This window comes from Balaenoptera physalus (assembly GCF_965194825.1).
Source record: "Balaenoptera physalus genome assembly, chromosome: 3".
Taxonomy (NCBI): Eukaryota; Metazoa; Chordata; class Mammalia; order Artiodactyla; family Balaenopteridae; genus Balaenoptera; species Balaenoptera physalus.
Window position 1 is genome coordinate 10,704,687 of NC_138890.1, and position 25,900 is coordinate 10,730,586.

At 39.2% G+C, this 25,900-nt stretch overlaps 1 protein-coding gene and 1 pseudogene across 2 annotated transcripts in view; both read left to right on the plus strand.

Annotated features, from left to right (window-relative positions):
- The window catches only part of LOC309658690 (protein LRATD2 pseudogene), a 249,426-nt pseudogene that overhangs the window by 172,282 nt on the left and 51,244 nt on the right, over positions 1-25,900 (plus strand). The window lies entirely within an intron of this gene.
- Positions 15,219-24,521, plus strand: LOC309658686 (olfactory receptor 7G2-like). Its single transcript, XM_082457538.1, has 2 exons — positions 15,219-18,011; positions 19,193-24,521. Exon 2 carries the CDS (start codon positions 20,454-20,456, stop codon positions 21,390-21,392), a length of 939 nt encoding a protein of 312 aa, XP_082313664.1. The 5' UTR covers positions 15,219-18,011; positions 19,193-20,453; the 3' UTR covers positions 21,393-24,521.

The window sequence follows — 25,900 nt, forward strand, 5'->3', positions numbered from 1 at the left end:
GCTTTTGGCGGCAAGATGCCAATCCCTCTCAAAATCCATCCTTACCCTTAATTTCCTGTCTCCATGCTTCTTCACATTTCATATTACTAAATAGATATCTAGTATGTGCCAAGCGCAATAGACACTTTACATATGTAACATATCATCCTAATAACAAACTGTGAGGTAGGAGTTATAATCCTCATTTTACAGACGAGATGATTGCGGTTCAAAGAGGAGAAATGGTGTGTAGCTCTTATAGCTATTAAATGGTGAGCTTGGTTCCAAATGCATGTCTGCCTGAGTCCAAAGTTATGCCGCCATTCTGCATTCTCTCTTCCTGGAGTTCCTTGGCCTCCTTACCATCTTCCATCAGATTTCACCTCTACAGAGCCCCCATGTCAAAGACGGTTTCTTACTCTGTGTCTTGACATTAGATTAGAAATTTATGTCACTCTGTGGCTCTGATAACATTCTACTTGATAGTATCATCACTTGGCTAAAAGATTTAGGCTTTTTTTTAAAATCCCAAGAGGGACTAATGAGTGCCCTGTTGATTAAATTACTAACTGAATCAATGAGCTCATCTCACATTCTCCTGTCCTGCACACGTAAGCTATCAGTCACTTGCTCTGTCACTGTTCATCCTTCCACAGCTCTCGGAAAAAGTTTAAGTTTCAGGAACTGGGAGACTCATGTGTTCCTTTAATTATCTTGATGAGGCTTACTCAAGGAATACAACTCCCATCCCACGTGGCACCCTAGAACTTGGACATTTTTCCAGGTGTCCAGGTTCCCTCACCTGGAAAGATCAAGAATCTCCAAGGGCTTCAGAGACTCAGTGATGGAAATAACTCAAACCTATGCCTTCAAAAGTTTGGTGGGAACTCCTTTGTTGTTTGAGATACTCAAGTGAGCTTGGAAAAGCAGGTCCAGGTACTAAGAACTGTGATACAAATCATGGGCTTTGGAAAGGGCTTGGTGGCATCACATTTGGACTAAGTTGAACTAGGTAGATAAGTGTGGTTGTTGGATTCTGGGCTGGAAACTGTGTGTTGAATTGAGCTAGGTAGACTCCCCCAGTTCTCTGAAAACATAGCAGCTCTAGTGTCTGCCTGCATTCTCTCCAAGTACTTCATCTCTCTCTCTCTCTCTCTCTTTCTCCCCCTCCCTCCCTTTTTCCTTGTCCCCAAATCCACTTACTGGGCTATCTTTCCTCTTCTTGATGTCATCACCGAGGCAAGAGGCAAACTAGGTTCAGTTCCCTCCCAGGTGATGTACAATAAAGATGCTGGCTCTACTTCCAGGAAAGGACAAGAATGATGAGGTTAGATCTTGGGAATGGAAAGATGTTCATAGAGGCACAGGTAGGTAATCCTCCTGGCCCAAAGAAGGAGAGCAGGGGTGGAGGATAAATTGTAGGAATGGAGGGAATATTTACAATTTCTGGGCCAATAAGAAGTCAATTCCCAAGGCTCCTTGTTAGATAAGTTGTTCAATTTGACCTCTATTCCCTGAATAGTTCAGTTTCCTATGGGGGCTGGGACATGGAAGTAAGAAGGTTGTATTGAGTATTTTAGGTCTTCAGGAGGCAACTTGGAGCAGGTTGTGTTTCCCAACTTGCTCTGCACCTTGTCTTCAGGGAACAAACTCTCCTAGTCTCCCAGACTCTTTGTCCCCAAGGCCCAGAGGAAGTTTCCATTTTTCTTTGAAGCCAGTCTTCTTTATCACTTTAAGAACCAAAAAACATCTCCTTACATCCACCCAGTGATGTAATACCAAGATACAACGTTGCTTCCAACCCCACTTAACATCAAGAGGGGAACTCTCTGTAAAGACACCATGTCTTCCTTCCAGTTCTGTCAATGGAGGAAGCAGAATCTAACCTCATGGGCGTACACAAAGAGAGGTTGACTGAATGGGTCTGAAGACAGATTTTCAATCTTGATATTGGTTCCAGGGTGGCATCAGTGGGAGTCTCTACCTTTGCATTTTTAGGAATTCAGTTTCATGAGGTCACTGCCAGATAATTGCGTCTTGTGTCCACTCGATAAACACCCATGGAATTGATTGGTACATTAAGTGCCAGTGTTAAAAAACATTTTGTTATAGAAATACTCAACCACAGACAAAAGTAGACAACATAGCACTAGGCTGAGTCATATGATATTGCCAATATTCCACGATTTTTGACCAACAAAACTCTCAGTTTTTCACATGCTTCAGCTCTATGTAATGAAACCCATGTATTCATCACTCAGGTTCAATGATTATCAATTAGGGTTTTGTTTCATCTGTATTCTATCTACTTTGACCTCTTCCCCAGGATTATTTCAGAGCAAATTGCATATATCATATGATTTCAGTACATCTCTAAAAAACCCCCTTCTTTTTAAAAGCATAGCCCTAATCCCATTATTTTACTTTAAAACATTAATAATAATTATATATCATAAAATATCCAGTTAATATTCAAATTACCTTAATTGCCTCATGATTTTTATAGTTTTTTTTCACATTGGAATCCAAATAGTATCCCTATATTCCAATTGGTTGATAGCTGTCTAAAGTCCTTTCTAACCTATAGGATGTTTTTCCCCTCTTGTTTATCACCCTTGGAATTTATTTGTTGAAGAAATGGTCTGGATTTTGCTGACTGCATTTGTATGCTATTGTTTCAAATATGCTTCTTGTAATTTGTAATTATAAATTGATGTGTAGATCTAGACACTTGATCAGGTTCTGGGTTGATTTTGGGATAGAGGATAATCCATAGGTGATACTGTGGACTTTCCTCAGGACACACACACTTTCTCTTTTTTTTTACTCCAGCTTTACTGAGGTATAATTGACTAATAAAATTGTAGTATTTAAAGTGCACTGGAGGGAGGGGCAAGATGGCGGAAGAGTAAGACGCGGAGATCACCTTCCTTCCCACAGATACAGTAGAAATACATCTACACGTGGAACTGCTCCTACAGAACACCCACTGAACGCTGGCAGAAGACGTCAGACCTCCCAAAAGGCAAGAAACTCCCCACGTACTTGGGTAGGGCAAAAGAAAAAAGAAATAACAGAGACAAAAGAATAGGGACGGGACCTGCACCAGTGGGAGGGAGCTGTGAAGCAGGAAAGGTTTCCACACCCTAGGAGCCCCTTCGCGGGTGGAGACTGCGGGTAGCAGAGGGGGGAAGCTTCGGAGCCACGGGGGAGAGCGCAGCCACAGGGGTGCGGAGGGCAAAGCGGAGAGATTCCCGCACAGAGGCTTGGCGCCGAGCAGCACTCACCAGGCCGCGAGGCTTGTCTGCTTAGCCGCCGGGGCGGGCGGGGGCTGGGAGCTGAGGCTCCGGCTTCGGTGCTGGCCGGGAGGGAGTCCGGGAAAAAGTCTGCAGCTGCCGAAGAGGCAAGAGACTTTTTCTTGCCGCTTTGTTTCGCGGCGCGCAAGGAGAGGGGATTCAGAGCGCCGCCTAAACGAACTCCAGAAACGGGCACGAGCCGCGGCCATCAGCACGGACCCCAGAGACGGGCAGGAGACGCTAAGGCTGCTGCTGCCGCCACCAAGAAGCCTGTGTGCGAGCACAGGTCACTCTCCACACCGCCCCTCCTGGGAGCCGGTGCAGCTCGCTGCTGCTGGGCTCCCGTGGTCCGGGGACAACTTCCCCGGGAGAACGCACGGCGCGCCTCAGGCTGGTGCAACGTCACGACGCCTCTGCCGCCGCAGGCTCGCCCCGCCTCCTCCGTACTGCTCCCTCCCCCTGGCCTGAGTGAGCCAGAGCCCCGGAAGCAGCTGCTCCTTTAACCTCGTTCTGTCTGGGCGGGGAACAGACGCCCTCAGGCGACCTACATGCAGAGGCGGGGCCAAATCCAAAGCTGAACCCCGGGAGCCGTACGAACAAAGAAGAGAAAGGGAAATCTCTCCCAGCAGCCTCAGAAGCAGCAGATTAAAGCTCCACAAACAACTTGATGTGCCTGCATCTGTTGAATACATGAATAGACAACGAATCATCCCAAATTCAAGAGGTGGACTTTGGGAGCAGGATATATTAATTTTTCCCCTTTTCCTTTTTTTGTGAGTGTATAGGTGTATGCTTCTGGGTGAGATTTTGTCTGTATAGCTTTGCTTTCACCTTTAGTCCTAGGGTTAGGTCCGTCTGTGTTTTTTTTTTTTTTTTTTTTAACTTAAAAAATTTTTTTTCCTAATAAATGTTTTCTTAATAATTTTTCCTTATTTTCTATTTTTAGAAATTAAAAATTTTTTAATAAGTTTTTTCCTATTTTTTATTTTAAAAAAATTTTTTTCTTAATAAAGTTTTTTCTTAATAATTTTTTTTCTTATTTTTTACTATAAAAAATTAATAAATCTATTTTTAAAAATTAAAAAAAATTTTTCTGAATATATTTATTCTTAATAATTTTTTTCTTATTTTTTATTATAATAGCTTTATTTTATTTTATTTTATCCTCTTTCTTTCTTTCTTTCTATTTTTTTCTCCCTTTTATTCTGAGCCGTGTGGATGAAAGGCTCTTGGTGCTCCAGCCAGGCATCAGGGCTGTGCCTCTGAGGTGGGAGAGCCAACTTCAGGACACTGGTCCACAAGAGACCTCCCAGCTACACGTAATACCAAACGGTGAAAATCTCTCAGAGATCTCCATCTCAACATCAAGACTCAGCTTCACTCAACGACCAGCAAGCTACAGTGCTGGACACCCTATGCCAAACAACTAGCAAGACAGGAACACAGCCCCATCCATTAGCAGAGAGGCTGCCTAAAATCATAATAAGGCCACAGACACCCCAAAACACACCACCAGACGTGGACATGCCCACCAGAAAGACAAGATCCAACCTCATCCACCAGAACACAGGCACTAGTCCCCTCCACCAGGAAGCCTACACAACCCACTGAACCAACCTTAGCCACTGGGGACAGATACCAAAAACAACGGGAACTACGAACCTGCAGCCTGTGAAAAGGAGACCCCAAACACAGTAAGATAAGCAAAATGAGAAGACAAAAAAACACACAGCAGGTGAAGGAGCAGGGTCAAAACACACCAGGCCTAACAAATGAAGAGGAAATAGGCAGTCTACCTGAAAAAGAATTCAGAATAATGATAGTAAAGATGATCCAAAATCTTGGAAATAGAATAGACAAAATGCAAGAAACATTTAACAAGGATGTAGAAGAATTAAAGAGGAACCAAGCAATGATGAAAAACACAATAAATGAAATTAAAAATACTCTAGACGGGATCAATAGCAGAATAACTGAGGCAGAAGAACGGATAAGTGACCTGGAAGACAGAATGGTGGAATTCACTGCTGCAGAACAGAATAAAGAAAAAAGAATGAAAAGAACTGAGGACAGTCTCAGAGACCTCTGGGACAACATTAAATGCACCAACATTCGAATTATAGGGGTCCCAGAAGAAGAAGAGAAAAAGAAAGGGACTGAGAAAATATTTGAAGAGATTATAGTTGAAAACTTCCCTAATATGGGAAAGGAAATAGCTAATCAAGTCCTGGAAGCACAGAGAGTCCCATACAGGATAAACCCAAGGAGAAACACGCCAAGACACATATTAATCAAACTGTCAAAAATTAAATATAAGGAAAACATATTAAAGGCAGCAAGGGAAAAACAGCAAATAACACACAGGGGAATCCCCATAAGGTTAACATCTGATCTTTCAGCAGAAACTCTGCAAGCCAGAAGGGAGTGGCAGGATATACTTAAAGTGATGAAGGAGAAAAACCTACAACCAAGATTACTCTACCCAGGAAGGATCTCATTCAGATTTGATGGAGAAATTAAAACCTTTACAGACAAGCAAAAGCTGAGAGAGTTCAGCACCACCAAACCAGCTTTACAACAAATGCTAAGGGAACTTCTCTAGGCAAGAAACACAAGAGAAGGAAAACACCTACAATAACAAACCCAAAATATTTAAGAAAATGGGAATAGGAACATACATATCGATAATTACCTTGAATGTAAATGGATTAAATGCTCCCACCAAAAGACACAGGCTGGCTGAATGGATACAAAAACAAGACCCATATATATGCTGTCTACAAGAGACCCACTTCAGACCTAGAGACACATATAGACTGAAAGTGAGGGAATGGAAAAAGATATTCCATGCAAATGGAAATCAAAAGACAGCTGGAGTAGCAATTCTCATATCAGACAAAATAGACTTTAAAATAAAGACTATTACAAGAGACAAAGAAGGACACTATATAATGATCAAGGGATTGATCCAAGAGGAAGGTATAACAATTGTAAATATTTATGCACCCAACATAGGAGCACCTCAATACATAAGGCAAATACTAACAGCCATAAAAGGGGAAATCGACAGCAACACAATCATAGTAGGGGACTTTAACACCCCACTTTCACCAATGGACAGATCATCCAAAATGAAAATAAATAAGGAAACACAAGCTTTAAATGATACATTAAACAAGATGGACTTAATGGATATTTATAGGACATTCCACCCAAAAACAACAGAATACACATTTTTCTCAAGTGCTCATGGAACATTCTCCAGGATAGATCATATCTTGGGTCACAAATCAAGCCTTGGTAAACTTAAGAAAATTGAAATCGTATCAAGTATCTTTTCCGACCACAACGCTATAAGACTAGATATCAATTACAGGAAAAGATCTGTAAAAAATACAAACACATGGAGGCTACACAATACACTGCTTAATAACGAAGTGATCACTGAAGAAATCAAAGGGGAAATCAAAAAATACCTAGAAACAAATGACAATGGAGATACGACGACCCAAAACCTATGGGACGCAGCAAAAGCAGTGCTAAGAGGGAAGTTTATAGCAATACAAGCCTACCTCAAGAAACAGGAAACATCTCGAATAAACAACCTAACCTTGCACCTAAAGCAATTAGAGAAAGAAGAACAAAAAAACCCCAAAGCCAGCAGAAGGAAAGAAATTATAAAGATCAGGTCAGAAATAAATGAAAAAGAAATGAAGGAAACAATAGCAAAAATCAATGAAACTAAAAGCTGGTTCTTTGAGAAGATAAACAAAATTGATAAACCATTAGCCAGACTCATCAAAAGAAAAAGGGAGAAGACCCAAATCAATAGAATTAGAAATGAAAAAGGAGAAGTAACCACTGACACTGCAGAAATACAAAAGATCATGAGAGATTACTACAAGCAACTCTATGCCAATAAAATGGACAACCTGGAAGAAATGGGCAGATTCTTAGAAATGCACAAACTGCCAAGACTGAACCAGGAAGAAATAGAAAATATGAACAGACCAATCACAAGCACTGACATTGAAACTGTGATTAAAAACCTTCCAACAAACAAGAGCCCAGGACCAGATGGCTTCACAGGCGAATTCTATCAAACATTTAGAGAAGAGCTAACACCTATCCTTCTCAAACTCTTCCAAAATATTGCAGAGGGAGGAACACTCCCAAACTCATTCTACGAGGCCACCATCACCCTGATACCAAAACCAGACAAAGATGTCACAAAGAAAGAAAACTACAGGCCAATATCACTGATGAACATAGATGCAAAAATCCTCAACAAAATACTAGCAAACAGAATCCAACAGCACATTAAAAGGATCATACACCATGATCAAGTGGGGTTTATCCCAGGAATGCAAGGATTCTTCAATATACGCAAATCAATCAATGTGATACACCATATTAACAAATTAAAGGAGAAAAACCATATGATCATCTCAATAGATGCAGAGAAAGCTTTCGACAAAATTCAACACCCATTTATGATAAAAGCCCTGCAGAAAGTAGGCATAGAGGGAACTTTCCTCAACATAATAAAGGCCATATATGACAAACCCACAGCCAACATTGTCCTCAATGGTGAAAAACTGAAACCATTTCCACTAATATCAGGAACAAGACAAGGTTGCCCACTCTCACCACTATTATTCAACATAGTTTTGGAAGTGTTAGCCACAGCAATCAGAGAAGACAAAGAAATAAAAGGAATCCAAATCGGAAAAGAAGAAGTAAAGCTGTCACTGTTTGCAGATGACATGATACTATACATGGAGAATCCTAAAACTGCCACCAGAAAACTACTAGAGCTAATCAATGAATTTGGTAAAGTAGCAGGATACAAAATTAATGCACAGAAATCTCTTGCATTCCTATATACTAATGCTGAAAAATCTGAAAGTGAAATTAAGAAAACACTCCCGTTTACCATTGCAACAAAAAGAATAAAATATCTAGGAATAAACGTACCTAAGGAGACAAAAGACCTGTATGCAGAAAATTATAGGACACTGATGAAAGAAATTAAAGATGATACAAATAGATGGAGAGATATACCATGTTCTTGGATTGGAAGAATCAACATTGTGAAAATGACTCTACTACCCAAAGCAATCTACAGATTCAATGCAATCCCTATCAAACTACCACTGGCATTTTTCACAGAACTAGAACAAAAAATTTCACAATTTGTATGGAGACACAAAAGACCCCGAATAGCCAAAGCAATCTTGAGAAAGAAAAATGGAGCTGGAGGAATCAGGCTCCCTGACTTCAGACTATATTACAAAGCTACAGTAATCAAGACAGTTTGGTACTGGCACAAAAACAGAAATATAGATCAATGGAACAGGATAGAAAGCCCAGAGATAAACCCATGCACATATGGTCACCTTATCTTTGATAAAGGAGGCAAGCATATACAGTGGAGAAAAGACAGCCTCTTCAATAAGTGGTGCTGGGAAAATTGGACAGGTACATGTAAAAGTATGAAATTAGAACACTCCCTGACACCATACACAAAAATAAACTCAAAATGGATTAAAGACCTAAGTGTAAAGCCAGACACTATCAAACTCTTAGAGGAAAATATAGGCAGAACACTCTATGACATAAATCACAGCAAGATCCTTTTTGACACAGCCCCTAGAGAAATGGAAATAAAAACACAAATAAACAAATGGGACCTAATGAAACTTAAAAGCTTTTGCACAGCAAAGGAAACCATAAACAAGACCAAAAGACAACCCCCAGAATGGGAGAAAGTATTTGCAAATGAAGCAACTGACAAAGGATTAATCTCCAAGATTTACAAGCAGCTCATGCAGCTCAATAACAAAAAAACAAACAACCCAATCCAAAAATGGGCAGAAGACCTAAATAGACATTTCTCCAAAGAAGATATACAGATTGCCAACAAACATATGAAAGAATGCTCAACATCATTAATCATTAGAGAAATGCAAATCAAAACTACAATGAGATATCATCTCACACCGGTCAGAATGGCCATCATCAAAAAATCTAGAAACAATAAATGCTAGAGGGTTTGGAGAAAAGGGAACACTCTTGCACTGTTGGTGGGAATGTAAATTGATACAGCCACTATGGAGAACAGTATGGAGGTTCCTTAAAAAACTAAAAATAGAACTACAGTATGACCCAGCAATCCCACTACTGGGCATATACCCTGAGAAAACCATAATTCAAAAAGAGTCATGTACCAAAATGTTCATCGCAGCTCTATTTACAATAGCCAGGACATGGAAGCAACCAAAGTGTCCATCATCGGATGAATGGATAAAGAAGATGTGGCACATATATACAATGGAATATTACTCAGCCAGAAAAAAAAAATGAAATGGAGTTATTTGTAGTGAGGTGGATGGAGTTAGAGTCTGTCATACAGAGTGAAGTAAGTCAGAAAGAGAAAAACAAATACAGTATGCTAACACATATATATGGAATCTAAGGGATAAAAAAAAAGAAAAGGTCATGAAGAACCTAGTGGCAGGATGGGAATAAAGACACAGACCTACTAAAGAATGGACTTGAGGATATGGGGAGGGGGAAAGGTAAGATGTGATAAAGTGAGAGAGTGGCATGGACATATATACACTACCAAACGTAAAATAGATAGCTAGTGGGAAGCAACCGCATAGCGCAGGGAGATCAGCTCTGTGCTTTGTGACCGCCTGTGGGGGTGGGATGGGGAGGGTGGGCGGGAGGGAGATGCAGGAGGGAGGAGATGTGGGAACATATGTATATGTATGACTGATTCACTTTGTTATAGAGCAGAAACTAACACACCATTGTAAAGCAATCATACTCCAATAAAGATGTTTAAAAAAAAATGAGAGGTTGGTGAAAATTAATAAAAGGAAGCCTCACTTAAATGCAGTCAGGAAGCCAGAAGGGGGGGCTCTCATGCAGTACCACTCATGGACAATTACCCAAAGATTTGTCAATTACAGACCCTAACAGAAGAATCATCAACAGTAAAGGATCACCAATTACTGGCCCCCAAAGATAAGATGCACATTGGATCTCCTATAAGAAATAGACCACCCCATCAACGCAGCCAATGAGATGCTGTCATCTCCATGAAATTTTGCTTCTCCAGTGGACTTTCATTCAAAACAACTGCTCCCAACTTCCTCCTTTTTCTCTGTAAAATAAACTTCCTTTCCTTTGTTTGTTGGCTTTGCCTGTAGCTTTTGCTATAGCATACTTGCCCTAATTGCAATGCTCTGTTATTCTCAAATAAACTCTTTTTTTTTTTGCTAGTAAAATAACTGTTTTATTTTTAAGCTCAAAATAGCTGTTTTATTTTTAAGCTGGTAGCATACAAGAGAGATATTGTGAAGGATAATGTGATGTGCTAATCTTACCCTCTTTGAGGAAGGAAGCAATCATTACTCCAGTGGCAGAGAGTGCTGCTAGCAGACAGCCCTTCACTGTCAGGTCCCTTTGGGACCACCTGTCAGAAGAGAGCCACTGCACCCAAAGTCACTGCCTTTTTCCAGGGTTGCATCTAATGACTGATTAGTACAGGTCTTTAAAGACCTTGCTCTCTTGCCCCAACTTGGAACAACTCTGAAGGGACATTCTAGGCATAAACCCCCTGCAGGATCTGTGGAGCTTGACCCTGGGACATCACTGCACCTCACTTGCTTTCTCTGCCCAATCTTACTTTCTTACCTTGTCTTCAACGGGGTTAAATCTAGGAGTACTCCCCAATAAACTCCTGCATGCTAATCTCTGCTCTGTGTCTACCTCCCAGTAGCACCAATTCGATGCTGTAAGAAAAATATCGACTGCCAGACGGTGATAGGTGCTATGGAGAATATACAACGTTAAAAAGGGCAAGCATAAGTAAATTTGTGCAATTTTACACAGGAGGGCAAGAAGAGTCACTGAGAAATTGGCATTTTAATAAAGGCTTGAAAGAGGTGTGGGAGAGAACAATGTGGTTATGTGGAGCAAAAGTCAACCTTGCATTCCTGGAGCAAAATTGAATTTTTCAGAATGCATTATCCACTTTTATTGGTTAGATTTAACTTTGAAAAATTTTGTTAGTAATTTTGCAGGGGTAAGAATGCATTGTAATTTTCCTTTCTTCTAAACTTGTGTGCTTCAGGCATCCAAGTTGTTCTGGCCTTATAAAATGAGATAGAGGATATCCCACCCCATATTTTCTGAAAGCATACCCTTAGTCTTGATATTAACTCTTCCTTGATTGCTTAGAAGAAGTTACCTGAAGTCTGCTTACATGAGGTTGTGTTTCATTGTTAGTTATGCTGTTGCACAATTTAATTTTCATAATGCTTCTCAGTAATTATTTTTCCATTTTTCTTCCTGTAATTTATTTTAGTTTCATCATGTGGTGGTTGGAAAAGGTGCTTGATATAATTTCTACCTTCTTAAATTTGCTGAGACTTGTTTTGTGGCCTGGCATGTGATCTATCCTGGAGGACATTCCATGGGCACTGGAAAAGAAAGGGTATTCTACTACTACGTATAAAATAGATAAACAACAAGGATCCACTGTATAGCACAAGGAACTCTACTCAATATTCTGTAATAACCTACATAGGAAAAGAATCTGAAAAAGAATGGATGGATATATATATATATATATATATATATATATATATATATATATATATATATATAACTGAATCAGTTTGCTGTACTCTTGAAGCTAACGCATTGTAAATTAACTGTTCCCCAATATAAAATAAGAATTAGAAAAAAAAAAGAATGTGTATTCTGCTGTTTTTGGATGGAATGTCTTGTAGATATGTATTAATTTCAACTCTAATGTGTCATTTAAGGCCACTGTGTCCTAAGTAGTTTTTCTGTCTGGATAGTCTGTCCATTGATATAAGTGAGGTGTCATCTAGCATTATTGTATTATTGCAAAATTCTCCCCTTATGTTTGTTGTTGTTTTATATATTTAGGTTCTCAAATATTAGGTGCATATATGCTAATGAATATTATATCCTCTTCTTGTATTGATTTCTTTATCATTATGTAATGCCCTTCTTTGTCTTTTATTATAGACTTTGTTTTAGTCTACTTTGTTGGATATGAGTATTGCTACTTTAGCTCTCTTTTCAGTTCCATTTGCATGAATATCTTTTCCCATCCCCTCACTTTCAGTCTGTGAGTGTCTTTAGCTCTGGAGTGAGTCGCTTGTACGCAGCATATAGGGGGGTCTTGCTTTTTTATCCAGTCAGTCACTGAATGTCTTTTGATTGGTGCATTTAGTTCATTGACATTTAAAGTTATTGATAGGATGTACTTATTGCCATTTTGTTCCTTGTTTTCTGGTTGCTTTTGTAGTTCTTCTCTGTTCTTTTCTTATTCTTTCAGTTTCCACCCTTTTGGTTTGATGTTTTCCTTTAGTAGTATGCTTGTGTTCCTTTCTCTCCAGTTTTTTTTTCTTTGTATCTATGTATCTATGTTTTGTATCTATGTTTTTGATTTGTTTACCATGGGGCTCATATATATTTGTTTTAAACTGGTAGTCATTTAAGTTCAAGCACATTCTAAAATATCCACATTCTTTTACTCTCCTATCCCAAGTTCGGTTTTTGATGTCATCTTTTACATTACTTCACTGTTTATTGCAGTTATAGTTGATTTTATAATTTTTTGTCTTTTGTCTATGTACTACCATAGCCATTTATCTACGTAATAGCTGTGGTTGATCCACAGCCTTTACTATATTTTTGCCTTTACTAGTGGAATTTTTCCTTTCCTATATTTCTTACTTCTTGTTGTGACATTTTCTTTTCCACTTAGAGAAAACCCTTTAACATTTTTAGGGTGTTTGTATTTTGAACTCTTTTAGTATTTGCTTTCTGAGAAACTATCTCTCCTTCAATTCTGAATGATAATCTTGCTGAGTATAGTATCCTAGGTTGTAGGTTTTTCCCTTTCAGCACTTTCAATATATCATACCACTCCCTTCTGGCCTGCAGTTTCTGCTGAAAAATCAGGTGATAGCTTCATGGTGTTTCCCTTGTATGTGACTCTTTGTTTTTCTCTTGGTGCCTTTAAAATTCTCTCTTTAACTTTTGCCATTTTAATTATGTCTTGGTGTGGGTCTCTTTGGGTTCATCTTATTTAGGACCAGCTGTGTTTCCTGTACCTGGATATCTGTTTCATTCTTTAGGTTTGAGAAGTTTTCAGCTACAATTTTTATCAAAAACGTTTTCAACCCCTTTCTCTCTCTCTCTTCCTTCTGGGACCCCTATTAGGTGGTTGTTGGTCCACTTGATATTGTCCTAAAGGCCCCTTAAACTGTTCTCCTTTTTAAAATTTGTTTTTCTTTGTTCTGTTCTGATTGGGTGAATTTCCATTTTTCTGTCTTCCAGATCACTTAGGTATTCTACTATATCATCTAGTCTGCTGTTAATTCCTTTTAGTGTGTTTTTCATTTCAGTTATTCTGTATTCTTCAGTTCTGACTCATCCTTTTTTATATTTTCTAGTTTCTTGTTAAAATTCTAATTGTGTTCCTCTATTCTTTTCCTTAATTCAGTTAGCATTCTTATTACTAATGCTTTGAACTCTTTATCTGGTAAAGTATTTACCTCTCTTTCATCAGTTGTGTTTTCAGGTTTTTTGTTTTTTGGTTTTTTTGCTTGCTCTTTCATTTGAAACAAACTCCCCTGTCTTCTCTTTTTGCTTAACTTTCTCTGAATCTATGAAATTAGGTGAAACAGGTACCTATTGTGGTGTTGAAGGGGTGTCGTTATGTGAGAGCATCCCTATACAGTCTGCATGTGCCTAGTGGCTTTGGTGGGATAACTGGATTTGAGGTGAACACAAGTCATGTCTTTTCTCATGGTGTGCTGGCAGCAATCAACTTGGTAGGAGGTGGGGCTAGAGATGGAGGAGCTAGGGCCAGATCCTGGGCTGAACCAGGGCTTCCCCTCTACTTAGTGGCCATCACCACCCTATCAGGTGCGGTGTCAGTTCATAAGCTGCAGTAGAGCAGAAGCCTTGACGGTCAGGTTTGAGCTGGCTCTGTCCCATTTACCATTTATGTGTGTGCTTTTGCCCCTCCCAGCACTGGCATCCTGGCCTGAGAATGGAGCAGTGCTGGGACAAGAGGAGATGGCACGGGCACTCAGCATGGGTCAGACCATGGGCTGTGGTGGTCTGGCTGGGTCCCCGTATGCTGCCTGTGTAAGCCCTAGTAGTGGCTGTCCCTGCCCTGCTCAGACACTGCTTTGCATCTGAGGTGCCTCTTTGTGTCACAGCCTGACTCTCACTTTGGCTGTGGCAGCCCTTGCTCCAGTGTGGATCTACATGGTGAAACAGGCAGGGTTGGAGCAATCACTCGGCTCCAGCTGGGGCATGTGTGGAGGTAGTTGTGAGAAACTGACCAGCCACTCATGAAGTCTCAATCTGCCCTCTCTGCTCTGCATGCAAGCAAGCATATGAGCACTTCTCACAAGCAGAGTCCAGACTTTCTACAACCCTCCTGTTAGTGCCACTGGCTCTGCAAGCAGCCAAGCGGGCTCATCTTCTCTGTGGTGACCCCACGGCTGGGGCACCCAATACATGACTTGAACAGCTCACTCCCCAGGGAGCATCTCCACCCATATAATTTCCCTTTCCTCTGAGTTCTTACACAGGGGCACAGGTCCTGACCTGACTGCTTCTCCTCCCCGCTTACCTGATTCCATGTGGATCTTTCTTACAGCCTTGGTTGTACAAGAGTCTTGCTGCCAGTCTCCGGTTAGTTTTCAGTGAGAATTGTTTCAAGTGTAGATGTATTTTTGATGTGTCCATGGTGGGGAGGTAAATTCTGTGACCTCCGACTCTGCCATCTTGATCTCCTGTGTTTCATTATCTTAAATCACAAGTACTTCACCAGGTACTAGGCTGTCTGCTAAGATGATTTTATTGATTAAAAATGTAGAGTCCCGGGCTTCCCTGGTGGCGCAGTGGTTGAGAATCTGCCTGCCAATGTAGGGGACACGGGTTCGAGCCCTGGTCTGGGAGGATCCCACATGCCGCGGAGCAACTGGGCCCGTGAGCCACAATTACTGAGCCTGCGCGTCTGGAGCCTGTGCTCCGCAATGGGAGAGGCCACGATAGTGAGAGGCCCGCGCACCGCGATGAGGAGTGGCCCCCGCTTGCCGCAACTAGAGAAGGCCCTCGCACAGAAACGAAGACCCAACACAGCCATAAATAAATAAATAAATAATTTAAAAAAAAAAATGTAGAGTCCCACAATTGTCAAGGCATTTCAGGTATCCAGACATACCTTTCTCAGTTTCCTTTTTCCCTCTTAAGGCTAACTTGGCCATTCTCTCCCTCTTCCTAGTACTGTAGTGATGCACTTGTCAAGCAGCATGGACAACGGTGGGGTAGATTTTATCTTCATCATCCCAGAATCCTAATTTGAACACACTGACGAATTGCTGCTTTTGAATATACATTTACAAGTAGCATATACAAGTAGCATATTCTAATGTTGATCTCAGGTGCTGAGTGTGGGCCCTGTTTTGATACTGTAATTTCTAGATACTCCTTTTGAGGTCAGAAATTAGAAGACCTTCAAAATCAGGGCAAGAATTTGCAACTTTATTCAGGTTAAAGTTTTTAAAAGGCAATTGATGGAATCTGATGAACCCTTCAGGATACATAAATCTCTACTTCTCTAAGTTTGCATCCTGGTGGTATGAGTTCAGTTGCAAAGCCTGGAAACCTGAGTTCAAATCCCTTAAACACCTACCACTGGAGGGTCAAGTACTTTGGATCCATATCTTCACCTCACTTTATCTTTTCATGAGCATAAATAGAAGGATTTTAGAAGCACCTGACTCATAGGTCAGCAGAGAAAATGAAATTAATTAGTATGAGAAAAGTGCTGAAAACTATGCCTGACAGTGAGCATTGCAAGTGTTAGTGATAGTGTGAACAGTTAATAATTATTATTGCATTTAATTTTATGATACCTGGTAATACCATTATTATTACAATGATTATAGATCGTGTTTGTGATAATAATCCTATAATGGGACAAGAATGGAAATGGGGAATTAAAAGGACAGATTTTGGTGATCCATTGAAAATGATGAGTTTGAATGGAGCCATGAACTTGAACTCCCAGAGCATTAGAAGAACATTGATGAGTCAGGCCCTCATTTTCCTCTTTAATTATGCTGGGTCTGCTCCAACACGTAAACAATTTGATTTTCTAGGCCCACAGTGATCTGTGCTCTAGAAGAGTGGTCGTCAAAGTAAAACCCAGAGCAACACAGCAACATTTGGGAATATGTTAGAAAGGCAAATTTCCAGCCCCATGCCCAACCTCTGAATCTCATATTCTGAGTGTGGAGCCAAACATGTGGGTTTTGACAGATCCTTGAGTTGATTCTAATGCAAGGCACACTTTGAGAAACTCTGCTGTAAACCCGTATTTCATATGCTTGGTTTGGGTTTTCCTGCTTGCTGGTTTGAAGCTTTGGAGAATTCTCAGTGAATCAGCCATATGTTGTCCCCTATTTTTTTTTTAACTTTATTTTATTTTTTTAAACATCTTTATTGAAGTATAATTGTTTTACAATGGTGTGTTAGCTTCTGCTTTATAACAAAGTGAATCAGCTATACATATACACATATCCCCGTATCTCCTCCCTCTTGAGTCTCCCTCCCGCCCTCCCTATCCCACCCCTCTAGGTGGTCACAAAACACCGAGCTGATCTCCCTGTGCTATGCGGCTGCTTCCCACTAGCTATCTATTTTACATTTGGTAGTGTATATATGTCCATGCCACTCTCTCACCCTGTCACATCTCACCCCTCCCCCTCCCCATATCCTCAAGTCCATTCTCTAGTAGGTCTGTGTCTTTAGGTGACATTGTATTTTATCACAACACAATTTTAAAATAAAAAAACATAATTCAATCCAAAGTTGCCTAAATGTGAAGGAAAATGTACATTGAATCTATTGTGTGAAAAATGGAAAACATGATTATGAAAGCCTAAAAAGAGAGTATGATGTCTGTTTATATTGAGCACAGTCACAATAGATCATAGGGAATAAATTGGATACTGCTGTATAAAATATAAAGAATAGGAATTAAGGAACAGGAAACATTCAGTGGCTCTAAAACTGAAATGCCCCTAAGTGTCTGAATATCTTAACTATATTCATAAATGTACTATTTGTATCTAATATGTAAAATATGTTTTCACACAAAAATTGAAATCAGGCTTTCTGGTATTATTAATTTGAGATGCCTTTTTTTGTAATTTTATAAAAGGATCCAGGAGTTCATTAGAAGAGAAGTGTGTGTACATATGTGCAAGGTATGTAAAATGCAGGCAAGCATGAACAGGTGAAGAGAATGGGTAATGTATCCTTGCCTCACAAGTCAGGGATTAGTCATCATGAATTCCTTTCTTCTGTAGTTTTGGTCTTTAATGATTTGACTGCTCAAGGATCAGAACGACATTAATAATATATGTCTAATGAAGAGCTTTGGATATTGACCCCCCGGGGAAAACGAGATACTCTAAAGAATCAACTTGTGACAACATTTCAATGGCTCTTGCCTAGTCAAAACAGGCACACCTTCCAGAGATAATCCTTAATTAGAATTTCATTGTCTCATTTGGTCTCTCTGCCCTTTTTGAGTACAGATCTGTCTTCAATATCCAGGTGTCATTTCAAGTTTCATCTCACACTGATGCCAGTCAGGTAAATTAATGCACATTAGATAATGTTTTTGTAATGAGACGAGGCGTTTTACTCCAAAGTCATCTATGGGAAGCAATGAGCAGAGTACATGTATGAAATGATCAGAACCCAGTGTCCCATGGGACTCCAGACAAATTGTCTTCTTGGTGACAAATTCTCATGTTTGTTTGTATCAATGCTCACCCAGTTCTCAGTCTGCTGGTCTAATATTTTCTCTAAAAATGGAAAAAAGATTTATCCTCCTGAGCAGAGATCTGCCCCTTCTCAAACATGATGACTGTTATAAAATTTTCTGACACTTACTTAAATTCTTCTTGTGGTTGTGGGGAAGGTGTTTTGTCAGCTTTCCCTTCATGCCCATTCCTGCTTCTTTAAACACCACTGCACAGAAGTGTGTCTGCATTATCTCTGGACTTGGGCTATGCAATTACAGGGGAGAAAGTAGAGACACAGAGAAACAGCTAGCTGCCATCCCAGTACACCTGTTTCTCTTTATAAAATTGCCAAGTATTTAATATAAGAACAGCAGAGATAGTCTAATAAATTTAAAAAATATAACCATCCTTCAACTTATTCTAGAATTTTCAAATGTTGACACTCTATCATATCAACTTCAGGTTTTTTAAAAAAATTAAGTAACAAAATAATACACACATACAAAAGCCCTCCCTTTCGCATGCCCTCAGTTGTTGTTCTCCCCTTCCTAGAGACAACATCACCTTGAATGTGGTGGTATCCCTCATGCATTGCTTTATGGTATATATGTGTTCAAAAAAATACATTGATAAAAGGAATCAACACAGCAGAATGGAGAAATAAAACATGATGTAACTTGCAGTGGAATACTCCCTGGTGATTAAAAATAATGAAGAGGGATTAAATATAGCAACAATAGAGAAAAGTGAAATCACATAAGAATGCAAATTGTAAATGACATACACTGTATGCTGAGTACTATGCTGGCTGCTCTGTCTCTGTTCATTTCTCATCATTGCAACATCCCTATGCAGTTTTATGATAGTTCCCATCATACAAATGAGGACACCAAATCTTCTCATACAATTGAACCATTTTCCCTATTCTCAAAGCAAGTGCTGGTCCTGGATTCAGTTCAGAGTGTTTGAGTCTAAGCAATACAGCAAATAATAACGGCTGTCATGCCCACTTCCATCCCCCCCCAGGAGAACGAGGACCACTGCTTTACGGAGACAGTGCTGTAGGATGCCTGAATATTTTGTAAGTATCATATGTCTTCTTATCTTGTAATTCTCTGTCTTGCAAGGGTCAAAAATTGTTGCTATTTTCTTCGACTTTTGAGAAGCATATGCATTTTGTTCTCTCTCTCATTTATCTTTTTTTAAAAAAAAATCATATGCCTCCTATCACCTTAGGGGAAGAGGTCCCATTAGGATGAGACAGAGAATGTCATTGATATTTGCACACCTTCTCTTAGAATTAATTGTTAATGCAGGTGCGTTACATTTCATGAGGGAGTCTTATGAGCTCTAGTTTACAGGCCACATTTTCTAATATTTGCTCAGGTGCAGAGTGTATCCTTGGATAGATGCCATGACCTGCTATACAATATTTCATGCGTAGGGATGGACATAACACTATAGGGAAGAGAAAAAATTTAGAGCATGGTCCTAGATTAAAATATTAAAATTTTAAAGGAAAATTGTAAAATCTGAGTGTTGGTTTAGGAATGGTAATTCTGTACTATCCAGTGACATTGACAATGATTGGTTGAGAGAGTCAACTCAGCAGTCAGATAATCTTAGCTCAAACTTAGTCTTTTCCACACACTGTGTACTTCATGTCCATGATGTATCCTCACTTGACCTGTGTCCGCATGGACAAATGGAGTGATAGTACGATCTAACTCATCTGTAATTTGACAAGCCCTTCAGATGATTCTGCGGCAGGTCAAAGTTTAGGCATCATGCATTACAAAAGAGAGAGGATAACTTCATTCTCATTTTTCTTTTGCTTGAGGCAAGAAATATTTCTGAAGGAAACGCTGTGTCTTATTCTTTGTTTCAGTCTTAACACTTGGCGCAGGTGTGATACAGAGTTGGTGACCAATCAAAATAATGGCCAATAAAGAGAGTAGAGGGAAGAGGAAGTATGAGAGATGTTGATGGAGAGAAAAATTAGCAAAGGGGCAGACTTGCATCGTCTTTTGGGTTCACAATAGGCACAGAGTTTTCTTTTTTATTTAAGCACAGTTTCAAAGTGTTAGCGTATATGGCATTCATCTGGAGGGTATGTTAAAACTTAGATCGCTGGCCCTTACCTCCAGAGGTTATCAGCAGTACATCTGGAGTGGCACCAAGGATTTGCATTTCTAGCAAGTTCTCAGTTGATGCTGGTGCTGCTTATCTGGGGAACATTCATTTCCTTTTCTTTTCACTCCATTTCCCCATCAGATTCACCGACAACATGGAACCCAGAAATCAAACAGACGTTTCAGAATTCCTCCTCCTGGGATTGACAGATGATCTAGAACTGCAGCCTTTCTTGTTCTGCCTGTTCCTAGCAACGTATCTGATCACTGTCTTAGGAAACCTGCTCATCATTCTGGCTGTTAGCTGTGACTCCCACCTCCACACCCCCATGTACTTCTTCCTCTCAAACCTTTCCTTTACTGACATCTGTATAAGCACAACTGCGATCCCAAAGATGCTGGTAAACATCCAGGCAGAGATACAGCACATCACTTACATAGGCTGCCTGACCCAGATTGGCTTTGTCCTGGTTTTTGTTGGTTTAGAAAATTTTCTCCTTGCGGCAATGGCCTATGACCGCTATGTGGCCATTTGTCACCCCCTGAGGTACACGGTCCTCATCATCCCCCGATTCTGTGTTCTGCTGATTCTACTCTCACTTTTCATCAGCGCAGTGCTTGGCCTGCTCCTCAGTCTGATGGTATTGCGGCTGTCCTTCTGCAAGGACCTGGAAATCCCTCACTTCTTCTGTGAACTTGCTCAGGTCATCAAGCTGGCCTGTTCCGATACCCTCATGAATAACATCTTGATATATACCGTGGCTAGCCTGTTTTGTGGCGTTCCCCTCTCTGGGATCATTTTTTCTTATACTCAAATTGTCCCTTTTGTTTTGAGAATGCCATCAGCAGGGACAAAGCTTAAAGCTTTTTCCACCTGTGGGTCTCACCTTGCAGTTGTGTCCTTATTCTATGGGACACTTTTTGGAGTTTACATTAGTTCTGTGGTTACTGACTCACCCAGGAAGACTGCAGTGGCTTCAGTTATGTACATTGTAGTTCCTCAGATGATGAATCCTTTTATCTACAGCCTGAGAAACAAGGACATGAAGAGAGCCTTGAGGAAACTTATTAGTAGGATACCTTCTTTCCTGTGATCGTGCCCTCTACTTTGGACTTGAGTTTCTAGAACGAGGCAAGAGATTAGGAATCCTGGGTGAGCCATAATGTCTGATACTTTCATTAACAAATTCTTCTAAAACAGCCAACAGCAGAATTTCCAAGTTAACTTTAACTTGGGGTTGACACCAGATTTTGCTTTTTGTTCAGCCATATGCTGTTTGACACATATTTTCAATTCTTCAATTCAATTTCTTTGCTCAGTTTCTATAGAAGTAGAGCCTGAAGCAAGGGTTCTAGTTTTTACGAATTTTTTGCATCACTCTCAGAATAAGGAATATTGCCAAAATTATTAGGAAAGGAAGTACTGTAGCAAGGCTGTGGTTGTATCTAGAGACTAACTTCCACCTGATCCATGGTGGGGCCATATGATTTGCACCCCAGAGTTAGGTCTATAGTGGAGTAAGAGATCTTACCTTTTCTACACCTACTTATTAATGAATTAGATTGAGGAACATAAGTATCTACTATAGTCAGTTTCATTATCTATGAAATGTGTCAGTGGTTTGAAAAATGAGATATTTGAATTCCATTAGTGAGGAAGCCTTCAGTTCTAATAAGAAAAAGAATCTCTAACTCTAATATGTCCAAACAACAAAGAGAGTTATCTTTCATAACAAGGTCTTCATAGGTAAGAAATGTATGTAAACCAGGGAGTAAGAATTCATTCAGTCCTGTATGTGTTGTTTTGTCCTGGGACTGGTTTTCCTCAGGGTCACCAGTGGTGTTGCCAGATGAAGATGTCATGTATGGACATGATTTCCAGAGACAGACCCCTGGTTGTCCTTCTTTGAGTCAGGTAATTATAGAATTTTCCATGGAGTCAACTAGAATATATTTCTGTAATGGGTTGTATAGTGGCCCTAAAAACAATTTGTCCACATCCTATTTCTTATAACCTATTAATATTATATGATTAAAAAGGTGGATGTTGTAATCAACTATAATGGAATAGAGTTAGAAAAACAGTGAGTGTTACTTATTTTGAATTAGAGTCTTTGTAGAAGATGAGTTCATCCCAGATTGGCTGAACCTGTCCTAAATATAATCCATGTATCCTAATAAGCTAGACAGAAATGGAAATGACACAAAGAAAAGGAGAAGGTAATGCAACCGTTGTGACTGAAATTGGATTTATGCAGCCAGCAGTTGATTTCCAGCACTTGATCATTGTTTTCAGCTTTATTGAGATATCATTGACATATGAACTATAAGATTATGCTGTACAGTTTGTTGATTAGATACATTAACATATTCAAAATGATTACCACCATAAAATTAGCTAAAAACCTCTGTTCTGTTACATAATTAAGACTTCTTTTGTGGTGAGACTATTTAAAATCTATTCTCTTGGCAATATTCAAGTATACAATATATCATTTTTAGCTATATTTTCATCATGCTGTACAAATTAGATTCTTGAACTTAATCTTATAACTGGAAGTTTTTACCCTTGATCAGCATCTCCCATTTCCTCCAGCTCTGTGATAACCACCATACTACTTTCTGTTTCTATGATTTTTGACTTTTTAGTTTGATGGAGTTACTTGTGTTTTTGGTGTCATATCCAAAAAACCATTGCCAAGGCCAATATCAAAGTGTTTTTCTCAACATTTTCTTCTAAAAGTTTTATGGATTCAGACCTTATGTTTACATCTTTAATCGATTTTGAGATAGTTTTTGCAAGTGGTGTAGGATTGGGGCCAAGATTCATTTTGCTGTATGTGGTTATTCAGTGTTCCCCAAACCATTTATTGAACAGACTACTCTTTCCCCATTGAGTATTCTTGGGGCCCTTGTCATATATTAGTTGACCATATGTGCGTGGGCTTATTTCTGGGTTCTTGGTTCTGTTCCATTGGTCTAGGTATGTGTGTTTGTACCAGTACTGTGATGTTTTGATTACTATAGCTTTGTAATATAGTTTGAAATCAGGATGTGCAAGGCATCCAGCACTGTTCCTTCTCAAGAATGCTTTGGAAATTCAGGGTCTTTTACCATTTTAATTGTTTTTAAGTTTACAGCTCAGAGGTGTTAAATATATTCACACTGTGTGTTTATATCACCATCATCCATCCATAGAACTCATCATCTCACAGAACTGAAATATGTGTCTATTAACAGTAACTCTGTAATCACTCCTGACCCCAGACCCTGGAAACCTCATTCTAATTTGTGTGGCTGTGAATTTGACTATTCTAGGAACCTCATGTTAGTAGAATCATACATTATTTGTCCTTTTGCAACTGGCTTATTTCACTTAGCATTATGTCTTCAAAGTTCATACAAGTTGTAGGATGTATCAGAGTTTCCTTTCTTTTTAAAACTGAATAATGTCCCATTGTATGTATATACCATGTTTTACTTATCCATTCATCAGTTGATGGACACTTGTGCTGCTTCCACGTTTTGTTTATTGTGCATAATGCTACTTGACCATAGGTATATAAACAACTTTTCAAGTCCCTGCCTTCATTTCTTTTGGGAATATATCCAAAAGTGAAATTACTAGGTAATATAATTCTACTTTTAATTTTTTGAGGAAATAGCATACTGTTTTTTTTTTAACATCTTTATTGGAGAATAATTGCTTTACAAGCATGTGTTACTTTCTGCTTTATAACAAAGTGAATCAGCTATACATATACGTATATCACCATATCTCCTCCCTCTTGCGTCTCCCTCCCACCCTCCCTATCCCACCCCTCTAGGTGGTCTTAAAGCACCAAGCTGATCTCCCTGTGCTATGCAGCTGCTTCCCACTAGCTATCTAGTTTACATTTGTTAGTATATACAAGTCCATGCCACTCTCTCACTTCGTCCCAGCTTACCCTTCCCCCTCCCTGTGTCCTCAAGTCCATTCTCTACGTCTGCATCTTTATTCCTGTCCTGACATACTGTTTTAGATAGTAACTTCACTGTTTTATGTTCCCACCAACAATGCACAGGGATTCCAATTTCTCCACATCGTTGCCAACACTTGTTTTTTCCCTCTTCGTCCTCTTCTCCCCATCCTCCTCCCCCTCTCCCTTCTCCTTCCCCTCTTCCTCCTGCCTCCTCCTCCTTTTTCTTCTCCTCCTTCCCCTTCTCCTACTCCTCCTTCTCCTTCTCCTTCTCCTTCTCCTTCTCCTTCTCCTTCTCCTTCTCCTTCTCCTTCTCCTTCTCCTTCTCCTTCTTCTTCTTCTTCTTCTTCTTCTTCTTCTTCTTCTTCTTCTTCTTCTTCTTCTTCTTCTTCTTCTTCTTCTTCCTTTTTTTATAATAACCACCCCAATGCTTATCTCATTGTGGGTTTTATTTGCATTTTCTCAATGAGTAGTTATGTTGAGCATCTTTTCATATGCATGTGGCCATTTGTATATCTTCTCTGGAAGAAGTCTATGCAAGTCTTTTGCCTAATTTTTAATCATTTTTTTCTTTTTCTTGTTGAGTTGTAGAAGTTCATTATGTTTTGGGGATATGAATCCATTATCATCTTATTTCTAATGTGGTTGAATTTATCCCTCTTTTCATTTTCGAACTGTGATTTTTTTGGCCTTATTTAAGAAATGATTGACTCTCCAATTTTATATTTTCCTATATTGTTTTGTAAACATTTCAGGCTTTGGTACTTTGGAATAATTTTTGAGTATGCTGTAATATAGAATCAAATTTCACTTTTTCTCATATAGGTAAGAATAATTTCAGCACTATTTACCAAATGGTCATATTTGTTCCCTGCAATGACACATTGTCATAAAGAAAGTGTCCAATGCCTCCTGTGTCCTAAATATAATGTGCATATAGTTGAGGGCTTAATTGGCACTATATTTCTATCTGTTCAAGAACCAGACCATTTTAGTTACTATTGCTCCATATCTTGATATTTGGTAAAGCAAATAGTCCACTTTGTGCTTATATGCCAGTAAATCCAACATTTTTTCTCCATTGCTCTTTCATGTAAATTTCAAAATCATCCTCTCAAATATAATTAACATCTCAGACTCTGCATTAAATCTTCAAAAATATTTGAGAAAAATTGAGACCTCTGTGATATTGCATGTAGCTCTCCAAAATTAGAATATTCTTTCCATTTATTTAGCTCTTCCATTGTGTTCTTCAGTATAATTCTATAATGTGCTATCATATTTTTTCTAGAATTCTTCTCAGGTATTTATGTGATGTTCTATTAAAAATGTCTTTTAGAAATCACACTTTCTAAATGAATGTTTTGCAATGACATGCAATTGATACTGTATAGGGATTTTGACTCCAGCTACCTTGATACATTCTAATGATCTTTGTAATAAATGACCTATAGAATTTTGGCCTTCTCTTTACCTAGATGCTAATATTATCTGCTAATGGTTACACTTAAAATTTTTTTTTAAATTGAAGTATAGTGGATTTACAATGTTGTGATAATTTCTGCTGTGTAGCAAAGTGATTCAGTTATATATACATTCTTTTTATAGTCTCTTTTATTATGGTTTATCACAGGATATTGTAT